General features: G+C 41.8%; 1 protein-coding gene across 7 annotated transcripts in view; it reads right to left on the reverse strand.

The window, feature by feature from the left end:
• dicer1 (dicer 1, ribonuclease type III) overlaps positions 1–9,980 on the reverse strand; it is a 38,403-nt gene extending 28,423 nt beyond the window's left edge. Inside the window, exons 1-9 of one of the 7 annotated variants that reach the window (XM_076106929.1) lie at positions 9,822–9,980; positions 6,584–6,629; positions 6,307–6,417; positions 3,371–3,592; positions 3,061–3,223; positions 2,752–2,882; positions 1,399–1,533; positions 1,147–1,307; positions 827–995 (exon numbers count right to left, since the gene is read on the reverse strand). In XM_076106929.1, the coding sequence (XP_075963044.1) occupies positions 827–995; positions 1,147–1,307; positions 1,399–1,533; positions 2,752–2,882; positions 3,061–3,223; positions 3,371–3,484 (873 nt within the window). In that variant the 5' untranslated portion in view covers positions 3,485–3,592; positions 6,307–6,417; positions 6,584–6,629; positions 9,822–9,980. Of the gene's footprint in view, positions 616–647; positions 704–826; positions 996–1,146; positions 1,308–1,398; positions 1,534–1,852; positions 2,672–2,751; positions 2,883–3,060; positions 3,224–3,370; positions 6,418–6,583; positions 6,630–9,821 lie in introns of those variants that run through there. The other 6 variants (XM_076106931.1, XM_076106932.1, XM_076106928.1 and 3 more) reach the window with 6 other exon arrangements.
• Positions 9,981–17,076: the final 7,096 nt, after the last annotated feature.

Raw genomic sequence — 17,076 nt, forward strand, 5'->3', positions numbered from 1 at the left:
TTTCAACAGCAGGAACTCTCCCCCAGGGACAAGTAACATTTTGAGGAACTCATTGTATTTCGACTGCAGGGACCAGGCTCTAAATGAAGTTCCAGGGACATCTTATTCCTCACTAAGGCCCTGGTTGAGGTACTGCTCGTGTACCACACAGAAGAAGGAAGTATTCTGGTATCGACTCAGGACCATTTTAGGACGAGGGGAAAGCATTTCTCTTTGTTTGATAACAATTAGAGTAAAGTTTCCGACTGACTGCATTTCATTCCTTACATAGTGCAACAGTAAATACTTTTAAGCTGTAAATGTCCCAGTGACACAAAAAACAAGCTTTATTTTTCTCCCCAACAGGATGAAAGATGTGGATTTCTAACTACAAGAAATCCCTTTCACAGGATTAAAATGACATGCACCACTTCTTTGTTAACCTACATCACCATTTGGTTTAATACGACTTCTTTCTCGGCACTTCTGCCACTGCTGCCAGAGAATTACCAACTTTTCAATTCGGTTTGGAGTGAGACAGTAAAATAACTCAATAACAAATTTGACATGGTCATAGTCCGGATTATTCTGAAGAGGATTACAGCGAACCTCTGAAAGACAGCGTTTATGAGTACATATTCAACGTGTTACAGTAATGAGCAGTGAACCTGTGGTCATAGTCAGGGACATCCTGAGCAGGGATCCCCTGTGCTTCTCAGCAAACCTATCATGGAAAGCGTTTTATTAAATTAGGACTTCTTTGGTGATGTCACATGAATAAAACACTTGTTCAGTTTGTGTGCAGAAAAGAAATAGAAAAAGCTAAATGAGTCTTTGTAGCTCTGACCTGTTTGGAGATGAACGTGGGATCGCGGTCCTCTCTGGTAACACATATGTTGCAGTCACTCAGGAAGTGGAGCGCTTCATTCAGCTCTGCCTGCAGACAGGAAGAGAGGCCGCTCTTATCCACGTAGGGGCCACAGTCCAGCACCACTTCTCTGGGCTGAGAGGCGTATCTGAAATATAAAACGGACACCTTGGAGTCACTGCCACTGGCATGCTGGTCTTTTGCTGTCATTGATTCTCATTCCTCAGATGATTTTACTCTCTGTTCCAACAAAGTGATAAGTAAAATCACTTTGTAGCTAACAGAACTCCTAGTCTTACCTGTCCAGGACCACAAGGTCAGTGGCAGTTTCAGCATTGCTCTTCAGGATCCTCTCCAGATTCTGGATCTTGTGCTCCAGGTCTGATGGGTCACACCTCCCATTCAGGATGGAGGCCGTGAGACCCAGGACACGGGGACTGCACGAGCAGCCCTCAAACAGCTGCACAGAGGGAGAGGAGAGCAGGTCATTCACAAAGCTCCCGGCAAAGAAAAAAAAGAAGGTGAATTTGACCTTGCGACCACCATCTCACCTTCATTATCTCACAGTAAGGGTGGTCTGTGATGGCCAGGTGACAGTCATCAAACACCACCAGGTTGATTTTAGACAAAGGTAAGATTTTATTCCTCAGAACGTGCAGGAATATGTGGCAAGTCATGACCAGCACCTGTATAGGAGAAGGTTGAGAAGGACATCTTGTCAGCAGTGATGACCATGATTCAGAGCTGCTTGTTTGAGTGATGTGCATCAATAGCACATCTTTTCTCCTTGGTAGTTGTAGTCTATCAGAAACAAATCGGATGAGGATGGACACTTCTGCTGTCGCGCACTGGTATTAGTGAAGGACCATCCCAACACTTACTTTGTGTTTTCCTATCACAGAGTAAAGATGTTGATCATGTGACATTAATCGTACGGCTCTTACCACATCATATGAGACTGGGAGGTATTTTAGGAGTTTAGCAGGACAGTTAGATAAAGCTCACTGTGTGGCTGCTCGATCACGGTGCACTCATGGGGGGGGAACGGACCACAAGACTCGTGCCTCGGTTTTGAGTCACAGATCGGATCGGCAGAAAAAGAAGGGAGCAAATAAAATGTTTAGAGATGCCCCGATCATGTTTTTATTTGCAAATGCTCAATGAGCCACAGCGGCCAGGACAGATTGTGTTTGTTGTCGTTTCGCTAAAGCAGCTGGTACATAAAGCTTCAGACTATTTTTCACCACAGTCCCAAAAGATCCTTTCAACCACTCTTAAGTCAGTGTTGAAATCGTCACAAATTCTAAATGTTAACCTATTCATTTGTTATTATGTTACTATTCAACAATTAGTAAAGAAAAGATTGTCAGTAATAGTTTAAATGATGAAATATAATGTGCTTAGAGCTAGAGTTCAGAGGTTAAACAGCTCATAATTCATCTCTAATATCTTTCTCATATTCATGTGAAAACATCTCCTTCAAACAACTGGATTCATTCAAGTTTATCACCAAAACACCTTTGAACACATGGTGATAACTTTAGGATTTATCATCAATATCATCACCCAATACTCATTTCTACCGATTAGAGCTTGAACACATCATAATGCTAACCATTAGCTGTTAGCTACGGTGCTGCTAACGTTTCTAGCTCTGCTCCCGCTGATTTAAACACAGGAGTGTTGATTACAATGTTTCATCATCAGCGATCAGTGACCAGAAAGCATCAATGCTGATCTTGTGGCTTCATTTCACACTATGACGGTTAAACTGTGTAATTAATCCACAGTGCATGTGCGAGCCAAACTGTAGGCCTTCTGTATGTGAAAGGCAGTCAGTAAGACAGGAAGTACAGACAGGAAGCATGTAGCCAGTGTTAACGTATTAAAACAGATCAGCACACCTGATTCTCCGTGATCTCTTGACTCCACCGTTGGTCAGTCCATGATGAGGTCTCCTCCACATCTGTGTACTCTCCCACTTGGAGGTCAGAGTGAGTCCTGACTGCAGCTGCTTGCTGAACTACAGACAGAGCTGTACAATGCAGACCAGAGAAACAGCAAAGATCCAATTAAATGTAAACGACTACTTGCATTTGAATGAAATCTGAGTATCAACAATGCTGTTTTCAAAATGTATTTCATAGTCCACAAAAGTGACACGAAATCTTTCTGTGTCACATCAACAACAGGGCGGCCACTGTGTCCTGTACCTGTGTTCACCAGGAAAACAGTCCTCTTTGCATTTTCATGGTAATGTCCCCGGATTTGGTGGGAGAGCTCCTTTGTTAGAAGTACTGCAATAAAGGTCTTCCCTGAGCCAGTATTCAAGCAGACGATAGTATTATGTTCAATAGCTGCTTCCAGAAGCTCTACCTGTGGAGGAAGTACAGGTCCACAGACAGTCAGCTAATGGAGGAAAGTCAATACAATACAAAAGAACAGCAATGAAGAGCTCTTGATACACCTCAGCCTGGATGCATTTACAATTGAACACATCCATGTGGACGGCCGCCTCCTCACCTGATATTTCCTAGGTGTATAGATGTTGTCGTGGATGGCCTCCTGCTGCCATGGCAGACCAAAGAAAGGCCCCATGGGTGAAGTGGCAGGGGTGACAAGCTGCAGGCCTGCCATGCTTCAAAGAGGTGGAGGTGAGGGGGGGGGGGGGGGGGGGCTGGGGGCTGGGCTCCTCCAGTCGTCCACTTTATTTCATTTCATCATCCTCTTCAGTTCAGAAGTTCACTGGAAGGGGAGATGAGGAGACCGTGTTAATGTACTAGAGATCAGCTAGTCTCGCCCACTGGCATCTAAAGGCAGAGGGGCTGAGGTGAAAACCACTACTAAGCTATTCAGGTTTCATTTATTTGGAAAGGTGGTCCTCGGATGTTTTTTTAAACAAATCAGATGTGGGCCTTTACCTGTTGAGGTGGAGAAGCCCTGCAGTAAATGGCATAATCTGGTCAAAGAGCGAACATGTTTGACCAGACAAAATCTTTTCACCAGCTGGTTCAGAGCCTCTTTAGAACATGCTATTAGGAGCTTACTTACAGCTCGTTCACAATGTGACAAAAGTAGTGCTGGGTAACGATTATATTTTTAACACTTGCTTTTTAACAGCAGTATTCCCTTTACACACTGTGACAGAACGCTGGAGACTGTGCGATGCAGGGGGCGTGTTCAAAAGGCAGATGTCTGGCAGCAGAGATCATATCTCTTCACTATCTGTGCTCAGTGTGTGACTGTATGTGAAACGTTCCACTGCTGTGCAACAGGAATAACATGTTTCAGCACGTTTCATCTAAATGTGTGTGTTGTGTCTTCATGACAGTCAGAGCATGTGAATGCAGCTCTACTCTTCATCAACATAACGCTGTAACAGAGGTGATGGAGACCCAGCGATGTCCAGTAGTCTCCAGTGAGAGCAGCAGCTGCTGCACGTTGTAACGCTGTCGCTTTAGTCGTCCTCTCCTTGAATACAACTCGTGTATTCTTCTGGTGACGGTGCGTCTTGAGGCTCATACGTGACGTCATTCGTTGAGATCCTAAAGGTGTGTTCACACCAAACGCGACGTGAACGCACCGTGAGAACATTCCTCAGACCGACATCTTCCACAACACTAACCTGCAGTTTGTCTCCACTTCTCTGTAGCATCTGTTAGCTTGTCTTGCTTTAGTTCATCTCTACTTCTCCCACACGCTGCATCAACGTAGTCTGAAGACTTCCTCCACCGCTGCCAGTGAGCAAGCACTTTACAAATAATAATTAAAAAACTGATATAAAATAATTGTCGGCGTTAATTAATGAATGCGTTAACTTGCCCAGCCCTAGACAAAATTCTTATTTAGAGCTGAAGAAATGTTTGTTTACAGCTTGAGAAAAGATTGTTGAGTTTGTTTAGAGTTTAGAGCCTCTTTAGAGCTTGAGAACAGGCTGCTTGGAGTTCAGAATGTAATAACAGTGTGATTAGAGCTGAAGAACAGCTGGTTTGGAAGTAACTTAGAGCTCGTTTAGAATGTGAGGGCAGCTTGTTTGGAGCTAAAGAACAAGTGGTTTGGAGCTTCTTTGAATAATGACTACAGCTTGTGTGGAGCTTTAGAAAGTGAGGAGAGTTTGTTAGAGCATCTTTAGTCCTGGACAACAGCTTGTTTAGAGTTCTAGAGCATCAACCCTACAAAATCCATAGGAATTATTATTGATGAGAGTTTAAGTTGGAGTAAACAGATTGACTGTTAGTAGAAAAATAAACAAATCTATTGGAAAAATAAAGAGGGTTAGACATCTTGTCTCCTTATTCTTTATTACAGTATCATCTATCCCGATCTTTCATATTGTAATATAGTTTTGATCTGTACTTTTCCTACTACTCTGCAAAAAATGTTGGTCCTCCAGAAAGATTCTGTTAGGATCGCAACCCGATCAGAGTCACACTTCTCTTCTGCTCCTCTAGTTCAGAAATTGCAGATCAAACTTGTGTTTTCATTTATAAGATTCTTCCAGGTGAAGGAATATTCCTGATCATTTCAAGACTTTAAAGTCAATTCACAGGTTCACTCTTACTCAACTCCTCAATCTTCACATCTTCATCCTCCTAAGTTACTGACTAGCAGAGGTGCATTTTCTGTAAGATTTAGGAGAACCAAATTATGGAATAACTTTTCCCACCGAACAAAAGAATGTCCCTCTATAAAATGTTTTTAAAGATGCCTAAAAGAAAATCTGATTGCTGTTTTGTAACAGTTTGTTTATGTATTAGTGTTCATGTCTTTCTTGTTTTAGCTGTTATATTACATTTAGAGTTGTCTCACTCATCGGGACTTGTAGCATTAATGTTGCTTATGAGTTACTGCAGGTGTATAAACCAACATGCCTGAACAAACACAAGCCCACGCTTACTCTCACATGCACACACATGCTCGACATAATTACATTCTTTTTTTCTTTCTTTTGCTGTAATGTAATGTATTATGCGTATTTTATTTTATGTTGTTTGTAATTTTGTAAAATGTTTATATTATATAGGTGGAGGCTTCAAATAAGCCCAGTTGGCTTTCTGCCTCTTCCTGCTCTGTGATATTCATTTATCTCTGTTACGTTTCTTTATTTTAAATTTTATTGTTTGAATTGTGCAAAATAAATAAATAAAATAAAACCCCGCACTGGACCCGTTCATAAGAGTCAGCAGACACTTTGTCGCAGTGTAGTTCATACACTTACCTGATAAAGCAGAGAACCGTACAGTAACACTAGGCTTTATGATCAAAGAAACTTCCTGTCCATACCACGAAGCCTGATCTTGAATCTGCTTTATCTAGAGCTTCAGAATAGCTTGTTTAGAGATAAGGGCAGCTTGTCCGGCACATGACAACAGCCTGTTTAGAGGTCTAGAACAGCTGGAGATTAGAAGATTATCTGGTAATAATGCTAGTAGAATTAATGTATGAGGAAATATACTTACAGGTAATAACTGAGACTTTCTGGATAAGCAGACAACACTTAATCTGGGCTTCATGATAAAATATCTCTCAATCAACTCCTGATGCTCCCCCACATTGAGCTGGAAACTGACCTGAGAAACCAAGAACAGAAAACATTGGCATACCAATCCATTTCAAATCAAACACCATGAATCTTAAATGTAGAGGAAGCACTCGGGCTCGCTTGGCTTCCACACAGACTGTATCCGTTACTCATGTGCTGCTGATACTGTGATAGTACACAGAGTCACTTCTCACCTCTGCACAAATGGGAAGTGTCGGGATTGTGACTGGGTCCTCAGCTCTGCAAAGACAAAAGCAGAGAGCAAAATGAGGATGGTATGGTACTGCTGGGTGCCACATGCTGACGAAGGTACATCGAGCAGAGGGAAGAAGGACCCATCACTAGACCGAGGCGAGCCAGCCCATAATCGACTCTACTGCGAGTACTGCTAAGCCCCGCAGCCGGAAGCAGCTTGGTGCAGCAAACACAAGTCTTTATAGTAACGGAGCGCCTCTCATTTGCTAGTGATTAAAAAACGGAACGCAACCTGGCTTCGTTCTAACAGTTAATCAGATCTAACCTGATGAGTTGTTGCTCTGCGCCATGGACGAAGTGTAACAGTGTAACCAAGTGAGTTCTCTCGCAAAGAAACGTGTCGAACCACACTACTGGTTCAAACATTGGCAAAATCTCAAATGTGCAAGTTGTCAACACGCGGGTAAGGAATTCAGAATAGGAGGCTCAAGCTCAGCCTGGTTTAACAGAACTGGACCTCAATGTGGCCGACATGTGATGGAGTCCATCTCCAGGACCAAGGCAACTGCCTCTTTGGTGCTGCTAAATTATTAAAACGGTTACTTTCAGTTTGTTAAACCTCTACTGAAGGTGACAAATACAATCTGAACACTTCACCAGCACGCGGTTCCGTTCGAGTGTTTAACTTTGTAGTTTGTTATTTGCTGATCGGTTAAGTTTGAAATTGTTGCAAGGAATCTTCTAAGAAGTACAGTTAACACATGTGAATCAGTAGGACTGCTGTTTATTTCGGAGGTGAAGCATTTTGCTGGATTGTTATTTTGTAAAAAACAAAAAACAAACATGAAAACTTTCCACTGTTTCCCTATACCTTGAAGAACACTAAATATCTTCTGAGTGGTACCGTTACTGTTTGTATTGCTATGTTGCTGCTGCTCTACTGGCAAGAGGCACATAGAAGCAGTAGTCAAGTCCTACAAGGGGTGCGATCCCATTTCTATCCATTACATCGGGGGGCTAATAGCAGGATCTCCTCTGGTAACATAAATAATGCAATGAAAGCAGAGTAAATGTGTATAATATGGTGGAGCTTTTATATTTGATAAAGTTGTATCAACTGATTGCAATAATGAAAACACAGAAAGGCAAAATGTATAATTTATTCATGCTAAACTTGCTCAAATAAATTCAATCTACTAAAACGGTTTAAGTATTTCTCGGTGACTTAAAGAATAGCAAGAGGAAGTTATACAAAAAATAAAAATGTGACAGAAATGAAATTGGTAGGCTTTTATTTCTCAGCAACTTGCTAATTTCAAAATTAAATTGTACACCAGATCAGACTGGTCTCCAGTCTGATGTTGGGCGCACAGCTGATGGGTACGCGGTTTGTTTGCATGACATGACGCAACGCTTGCTGTCAGGACACGGTGACCTAGCGTTGCATTTCTTTTTAAATTCATGAAAGACACATTGTGTGGCTCCAATCATGCGGTGCATTTAGTGCCAAGAGGCAGACAGCCACGGTAGTGCTGCTTCTTATTCTTTCACAATTGAATATCCATTTGTATATTCAAATGCAGTGTCTAGTTTATGTATGTCGAAAAAAAGGTTTAGAAGATAAGAATCTTGATTTTTAAAATAATCGACCCCCACCCACCTCTAATCCCTACTGACATATGCCACTGCCGTAGCTTTGTGCAATATAAAAACAAGTTACCTATGCTATAATATAATACTGGAAGATTATTTATGAATGCTATACTTTGGTGGGATCTAACCTGCTGGGGGACCAAGTGTGCACACATCCAGACAAAAATACTTAAGTGTAAGACAATAAACGTAACTGTAAGGTATAAAGATGAAATGGTTTGAAAGGCCACCTGTAAATGATGGTGAAAGGTGGTATCCGTCAAATCTCTCACACACATAGTGGCATAACATAATCATCTGTGGCATTGGTCAAAAAGAGTCAGTATATGCCAGTGAGAAGAGGTAGATCACAATAGAACTTGAGTGACATACCTTTTGTCCAATGCCGACAGACTAAGGAATAAAATGGGAAAAAAGAGACTTTCTAAACATGACAGCGAAATATCAAATAGCAAGAACATTTACCAAGAAGTGTTTGAAAGAGGCTCAAGTAACCTCGATCCTAACGTCAGTCTGAATCTTTCACACCTGTGAGCTCCTACTGACGAGCCAACACATCTGCCATTCCCCAACAGTTTAGCACAAGGGAGGAAAGGCAGCTATACCGAGCAGCATGCATGCAGAGCAGTGTCCAGAGCCCTAGCCAGAACAGTTCATGATCACTGCTTCAGATGAAGTGGCTATCATTAACTCTTGGCAGCCTCCTTTCTCCACATGTAAGCATCAACCCACATATGCCAATACAAGTCTTCAGCTGGACACTTGGCCATTAAGTTAAGGTTGCAGTTACTAGCAGAGACCATGCCGAGTAACACTGGCTACGTTAGCGACTAACGTTAAGCAGCTCAATTTCTGCCAAGCATTTTACGTTATTAGCATTGAGCTAACGTTAATACAAATGACCACAATGTTAAAGCAATTTAATTAAATATTAGCAGATGCCTGCTTAACCTTTACGCTGCAGAGCAACAACCCCTCTCAAGAGCCATGGCCTCATTATTGGTGGCAAAGTATGAACAGGGAGACGGCTAGCTTACACTAGCGCTAACGTTACCATACGGCAAATTATCTTATTTACGTTCCGTTATCTTAACGCTAGCTGAGGCTATGTTGTAAAGAAAGATTTAGTACAAATGAAGTAACCAAATAATGTCTCAGACAGCCTAGTAGCTTCTTATATGGCGTTAGCGACCAAATATTCGCATAACTGCAATGGAAAACCTCTTGCAGCGTCCACCACGGTAGCTTAACCTAGCATGGCTAGCGAATGGTAAATCCGACGGATTGCGCCTGTCTGGAACCAGTTATTGACCTGGCTATTCTGATGGCCGAAGGCATGCATGTCTGAGCGTGTTTACTTACTGACTGCGTGACTTACAGAGCTACACTTAAATAGGGCTTCACCCAAAATGTACAGCGTGTAACGCAATACAACGTCTTGCCAGTGACTACAGCCATCATGCACCATCACCATGTCAGCGAGCCAGTTTGCTAGCAAGCTAACAGCTAGCAGGGCCAGCACATGCTAGAGAGAGTAGCGTCATTCCACAAAGACGAGTCATATCGTTCCGTACACAATCTCACCTGATGTTTGTTTTTCAATTGATAGTCTTGGCTAAAAGACTTGGAATCGTTCGTTGGATATCCTCACTGCCAGTCACTATTGCTGTTCCGATTTGGTGGCTACTCGTTCCACGGTGGGACCCCTTCCTTTCAGCCGGGCCTCTGCTACGCCAAAACATTAACGTAAACTCCGTCACTACCAGCGGTAATCTGCCACGCCATTCTACTAAAGCGAAGGAGAATCTCTGCCCTTCGTAATGTGCTAAACGTCTGGAGGTCTCTAACAGTTCCACTTTTACATTTATGTTTTTACCTTAACATACTCTATCAACATAATGGAACCATAATACCACATTAAAAATTCTGATTTGGAAAATTCAGGGTTTTTTTAATAGAAAACACAAACGAGCACAATCAAGCATTTCAATGGTTGCAAATGTGAACATATAAAAAGGCATATGTATATAAAAATAATTTTCCAAATCAGATTTGTTATGTGTTTTAGGTTCCATTATGTTGATAGAGCCTGTTAAGGTGAAAACATAAATGTCAAGTCATATAGGTGATGTGCGGGAAAAAAAGATGTGCATGGTAAACGTGTAAACGTGTAAACGTGTAAACGTGTAAAGGCAAAATCATAAGTATTCATATCTTACAGTTCACATATCTTACATATAAATTGGCAGATGAATTCATATTTTTCCCAATCCAACAGGCTCATGATGTCCAATCAAAGTGCAGCAGGCGGAACACTTCACTGCCATATTTGCAAACCACCTAAATATGTTCAGCCCTGCTGAAGTTGTTCACTGTGTTACTTGATGTCCTCTAGGTGGCAGCATTACTACACACAGGAATAGCTGTTCAGGTCCTCGAACAGACTAGAACAGTAGAACAGTAGTAAAACAACATTACTACCTGCGGGAGATGTTGCGAGTTACGAGAGAGGTCAACTCAAGTCTCAGAGCCATTCAACACTACCTGGAACTGGATTCAACAAAACAAAATTGGCATTTCGGATTCACTGTACTTAATCTAATGGCATTCATGAAACTGTTTATATGCAGGACAATATATACATCAGGAAAATTATTATTTGAAGCCAGAGGATCCACCTTTATATTTACTAAAGCAAGTAAGAACAAAAATGTGTGTGGTTCAAAGTTTACCATTAAAAAGACATAGTCGCCTAATATGATAAAAGTATGAGAAAATCACAATGTGAAAACTAAACCTAATATTGACCCTTGATAGTTTTGACAGCTCATTTCAGTTCTTTTATACATCTGGCTGACTGCAGATCACTGACTGTCATCTGTTAACATTGCTATGAAGCTTCAAAGCTGCATTTATCCTTTTGCTTTGTATTTGCCCACTTGGGGGCAGAACTCTGCAATTCGCTGAAAAACATCAAATAAATCTTAGAATTTTGACATTTTCTGAGAATTCCCTCTTCCCTCATAGAGAGGAGGACTCTAAGAAGCTTAAGAGTTTCTGAAGAAGAGGAGAACATGGTGGAAAGACAGAGCTAGAAAAGTATTCTCCAAACGCTGAATGACAGTGAGTAAATGAAACGCTACAGATTAGATCGATCTCTTTAAAGATGCGCTCACATCTCCCAGCCAACGCCATAACGCCAGAAATGAAAGTGATCACAACACAAATGTGCCTGTGAACTGGCATTTTGTAGGCTCGGCCTACTTTTACAGTATGCCTATGGCTTACATTTGATTCAACACAGATGTTCATTGCATGTAATAGCATCCATAATTACAGCGTGTCTGAAGAGAGGCTAAATTCTATGACAATCACAGCTCTTTAAAAGAAAGTGTCATAACTAGCAACAGGGTCATCCACACCTCCTCACTGAGGTAACGCTTTCCGTCCCTCACTTACTCAATCACTCCTAATTAGGACTATAGGTAGAATTGATCCTAAATGAAGAACTCTCTGAGAGTATTCTCACAATGTTAAGAATACCAGGCTGATGAGAGCCGTGAGACTGAACCAAAGCGGTCCCTTTTCTTCTGGGTAACTGAAAGAGAATAAACTCAGGGGAGCTGCAGAGTACAATGATAACTCTCTGTGGGTTGACCCTACGAGCCACCTACTTCCCATGACAGTCATTTGAGTGTTCCTTCTTGTAGAAACATTGATTACAAGTGCTTAGTTAAATATTCAGAGCATATATAAGGCTCTCAACATGGCGACGGCTTGCAGCTAACAGCGGCATACAGACCGGAAGCCATGACCTAATACTGACATTTTACTGTATGCATTTCCTTAACGTTAAGCCTCATATTTAAATAGCCCAACTTTAAACTATTCACAGATCTCTGTGAATCTGCGAATACCCTTCAATTCAAAACACTCACGAGAGACAAAGGGTTTGAAACATGTCTTTTATTGCAGTTGAAACAATTAGAAGGACTGAGGCTCCAATACATAAGCTAATATGCTCTTACTATGTCAGTCCTTTACAGTGTTTTGGTGGTGTGGGTGGCCATGGTCACTGGAGACGCAAACACACACATAGTCCACTGCATCCTTGTAAAGACCTTAAACTGCCCTCTCTCTTTTCTCAAGTCCTATCCCAGATTCAGAGGGAGTGCTATAGTATTGACCTTACCCTGCAGTAGCTGTCTGAAGGGCTAGGGTGACATTTCTTTTAAAAGGCACCAGCCACATGTGGTGGGGCATCGTGATGCATGTATGGCGAAATGGGTCCAATCCTGAGGCCACTGCATGGCGTTTTCTCCACTGGAAGGACACACTAAAGGGAACTTGATCACCTAAATCTGACCTTAATTGGTAGGAGGTTCCACTCTGAGGGTAAAGATAAAGGGGACATATTATGACAAACTTTTCCAGTGCTTGTACATTTACATGTGGGTATTTGGAGTGCCTACCAAGACCTAAACTGTGAAACAAGACAGCCCAGTTACTTTTTTGTGGGCATCAGAATACATTCAGAATCGTCTCCCCCTCTTATGTCACATTCAGGCTCTTTTGTAAAACTGAACTGTGTCCTATTCCCATTCGGAATGGTAACTCCATGGTCTATTTAAATACGTCAATATGCAGAAAAACACACTTGATGTTTGCGAGTCTGTCTCTTAGAAAGTACGTCTCTACACCAATTTAGGAAAGAAAATACATTTTGAAATGTAATGCCGTCCGAATTACCTTTCTTTAAATCACCATTATGAGGAATTGATTTTTATGAAGACATCTGAAAAGTTGCAAAATGTTCATACTCAAAGTAATACATCATTTCATTAGCAAGTACATTTTCAAAAGCACTGTACTTGTACATGTAACATTTTGAGGTACTTTATGGGATTCCAAAGATTGATTGACATCTGTCTTTTCCTGACAATAAATTGACTTCTTGTATTATAACTGGTAAATTAGTATACTAGGACAATTGTGACTATAGTGCATTCTGTATGCCGTTAGTAAATGGGATGGAATGGTGACAGCTTTAGTTCAAACAAGGATAACTGTACAAAAGCACGTCCAGCACACACACTTGAGATGTGCCAGCTGGTATGTGATTATGATGCAGTGTGCTATAGTAATGAGCCAGCTGGTATGTGATTATGGTGCAGTGTGCTATAGTAATGAGCCAGCTGGTATGTGATTATGATGCAGTGTGCTATAGTAATGAGCCAGCTGGTATGTGATTATGGTGCAGTGTGCTATAGTAATGAGCCAGCTGGTATGTGATTATGGTGCAGTGTGCTATAGTAATGAGCCAGCTGGTATGTGATTATGGTGCAGTGTGCTATAGTAATGAGCCAGCTGGTATGTGATTATGGTGCAGTGTGCTATAGTAATGAGCCAGCTGGTATGTGATTATGATGCAGTGTGCTATAGTAATGAGCCAGCTGGTATGTGATTATGATGCAGTGTGCTATAGTAATGAGCCAGCTGGTACGTGATTATGATGCAGTGTGCTATAGTAATGAGCCAGCTGGTACGTGATTATGATGCAGTGTGCTATAGTAATGAGCCAGCTGGTATGTGATTATGATGCAGTGTGCTATAGTAATGAGCCAGCTGGTACGTGATTATGATGCAGTGTGCTATAGTAATGAGCCAGCTGGTATGTGATTATGGTGCAGTGTGCTATAGTAATGAGCCAGCTGGTATGTGATTATGGTGCAGTGTGCTATAGTAATGAGCCAGCTGGTATGTGATTATGATGCAGTGTGCTATAGTAATGAGCCAGCTGGTATGTGATTATGATGCAGTGTGCTATAGTAATGAGCCAGCTGGTATGTGATTATGGTGCAGTGTGCTATAGTAATGAGCTAGCTGGTATGTGATTATGGTGCAGTGTGCTATAGTAATGAGCCAGCTGGTATGTGATTATGGTGCAGTGTGCTATAGTAATGAGCCAGCTGGTATGTGATTATGATGCAGTGTGCTATAGTAATGAGCCAGCTGGTATGTGATTATGATGCAGTGTGCTATAGTAATGAGCCAGCTGGTATGTGATTATGATGCAGTGTGCTATAGTAATGAGCCAGCTGGTATGTGATTATGGTGCAGTGTGCTATAGTAATGAGCCAGCTGGTATGTGATTATGGTGCAGTGTGCTATAGTAATGAGCCAGCTGGTATGTGATTATGGTGCAGTGTGCTATAGTAATGAGCCAGCTGGTATGTGATTATGGTGCAGTGTGCTATAGTAATGAGCCAGCTGGTATGTGATTATGATGCAGTGTGCTATAGTAATGAGCCAGCTGGTATGTGATTATGGTGCAGTGTGCTATAGTAATGAGCCAGCTGGTATGTGATTATGATGCAGTGTGCTATAGTAATGAGCCAGCTGGTATGTGATTATGATGCAGTGTGCTATAGTAATGAGCCAGCTGGTATGTGATTATGGTGCAGTGTGCTATAGTAATGAGCCAGCTGGTATGTGATTATGATGCAGTGTGCTATAGTAATGAGCCAGCTGGTATGTGATTATGGTGCAGTGTGCTATAGTAATGAGCCAGCTGGTATGTGATTATGATGCAGTGTGCTATAGTAATGAGCCAGCTGGTATGTGATTATGATGCAGTGTGCTATAGTAATGAGCCAGCTGGTATGTGATTATGATGCAGTGTGCTATAGTAATGAGCCAGCTGGTATGTGATTATGGTGCAGTGTGCTATAGTAATGAGCCAGCTGGTATGTGATTATGATGCAGTGTGCTATAGTAATGAGCCAGCTGGTATGTGATTATGGTGCAGTGTGCTATAGTAATGAGCCAGCTGGTATGTGATTATGATGCAGTGTGCTATAGTAATGAGCCAGCTGGTATGTGATTATGGTGCAGTGTGCTATAGTAATGAGCCAGCTGGTATGTGATTATGATGCAGTGTGCTATAGTAATGAGCCAGCTGGTATGTGATTATGATGCAGTGTGCTATAGTAATGAGCCAGCTGGTATGTGATTATGGTGCAGTGTGCTATAGTAATGAGCCAGCTGGTATGTGATTATGGTGCAGTGTGCTATAGTAATGAGCCAGCTGGTATGTGATTATGGTGCAGTGTGCTATAGTAATGAGCCAGCTGGTATGTGATTATGATGCAGTGTGCTATAGTAATGAGCCAGCTGGTATGTGATTATGATGCAGTGTGCTATAGTAATGAGCCAGCTGGTATGTGATTATGGTGCAGTGTGCTATAGTAATGAGCCAGCTGGTATGTGATTATGGTGCAGTGTGCTATAGTAATGAGCCAGCTGGTATGTGATTATGGTGCAGTGTGCTATAGTAATGAGCCAGCTGGTATGTGATTATGGTGCAGTGTGCTATAGTAATGAGCCAGCTGGTATGTGATTATGATGCAGTGTGCTATAGTAATGAGCCAGCTGGTATGTGATTATGGTGCAGTGTGCTATAGTAATGAGCCAGCTGGTATGTGATTATGGTGCAGTGTGCTATAGTAATGAGCCAGCTGGTATGTGATTATGGTGCAGTGTGCTATAGTAATGAGCCAGCTGGTATGTGATTATGATGCAGTGTGCTATAGTAATGAGCCAGCTGGTATGTGATTATGGTGCAGTGTGCTATAGTAATGAGCCAGTTGGTATGTGATTATGGTGCAGTGTGCTATAGTAATGAGCCAGCTGGTATGTGATTATGGTGCAGTGTGCTATAGTAATGAGCCAGTTGGTATGTAATTATGGTGCAGTGTGCTATAGTAATGAGCCAGCTGGTATGTGATTATGGTGCAGTGTGCTATAGTAATGAGCTAGCTGGTATGTGATTATGGTGCAGTGTGCTATAGTAATGAGCTAGCTGATATGTGATTATGATGCAGTGTGCTATAGTAATGAGCTAGCTGGTATGTGATTATGGTGCAGTGTGCTATAGTAATGAGCCAGTTGGTATGTAATTATGGTGCAGTGTGCTATAGTAATGAGCCAGCTGGTATGTGATTATGGTGCAGTGTGCTATAGTAATGAGCTAGCTGGTATGTGATTATGGTGCAGTGTGCTATAGTAATGAGCTAGCTGGTATGTGATTATGATGCAGTGTGCTATAGTAATGAGCTAGCTGGTATGTGATTATGGTGCAGTGTGCTATAGTAATGAGCCAGCTGGTATGTGATTATGGTGCAGTGTGCTATAGTAATGAGCTAGCTGGTATGTGATTATGGTGCAGTGTGCTATAGTAATGAGCCAGCTGGTATGTGATTATGATGCAGTGTGCTATAGTAATGAGCTAGCTGGTATGTGATTATGGTGCAGTGTGCTATAGTAATGAGCCAGCTGGTATGTGATTATGGTGCAGTGTGCTATAGTAATGAGCCAGCTGGTATGTGATTATGGTGCAGTGTGCTATAGTAATGAGCCAGCTGGTATGTGATTATGGTGCAGTGTGCTATAGTAATGAGCCAGCTGGTATGTGATTATGGTGCAGTGTGCTATAGTAATGAGCCAGCTGGTATGTGATTATGATGCAGTGTGCTATAGTAATGAGCCAGCTGGTATGTGATTATGATGCAGTGTGCTATAGTAATGAGCCAGCTGGTATGTGATTATGGTGCAGTGTGCTATAGTAATGAGCCAGCTGGTATGTGATTATGGTGCAGTGTGCTATAGTAATGAGCCAGCTGGTATGTGATTATGGTGCAGTGTGCTATAGTAATGAGCCAGCTGGTATGTGATCATGGTGCAGTGTGCTATAGTAATGAGCTAGCTGGTATGTGATTATGGTGCAGTGTGCTATAGTAATGAGCCAGCTGGTATGTGATTATGGTGCAGTGTGCTATAG

The sequence above is a fragment of the Anarhichas minor genome, unplaced genomic scaffold (genome assembly GCF_050575085.1).
Source record: "Anarhichas minor isolate MPS153535 unplaced genomic scaffold, ASM5057508v1 ptg000037l, whole genome shotgun sequence".
Taxonomy (NCBI): domain Eukaryota; kingdom Metazoa; phylum Chordata; class Actinopteri; order Perciformes; family Anarhichadidae; genus Anarhichas; species Anarhichas minor.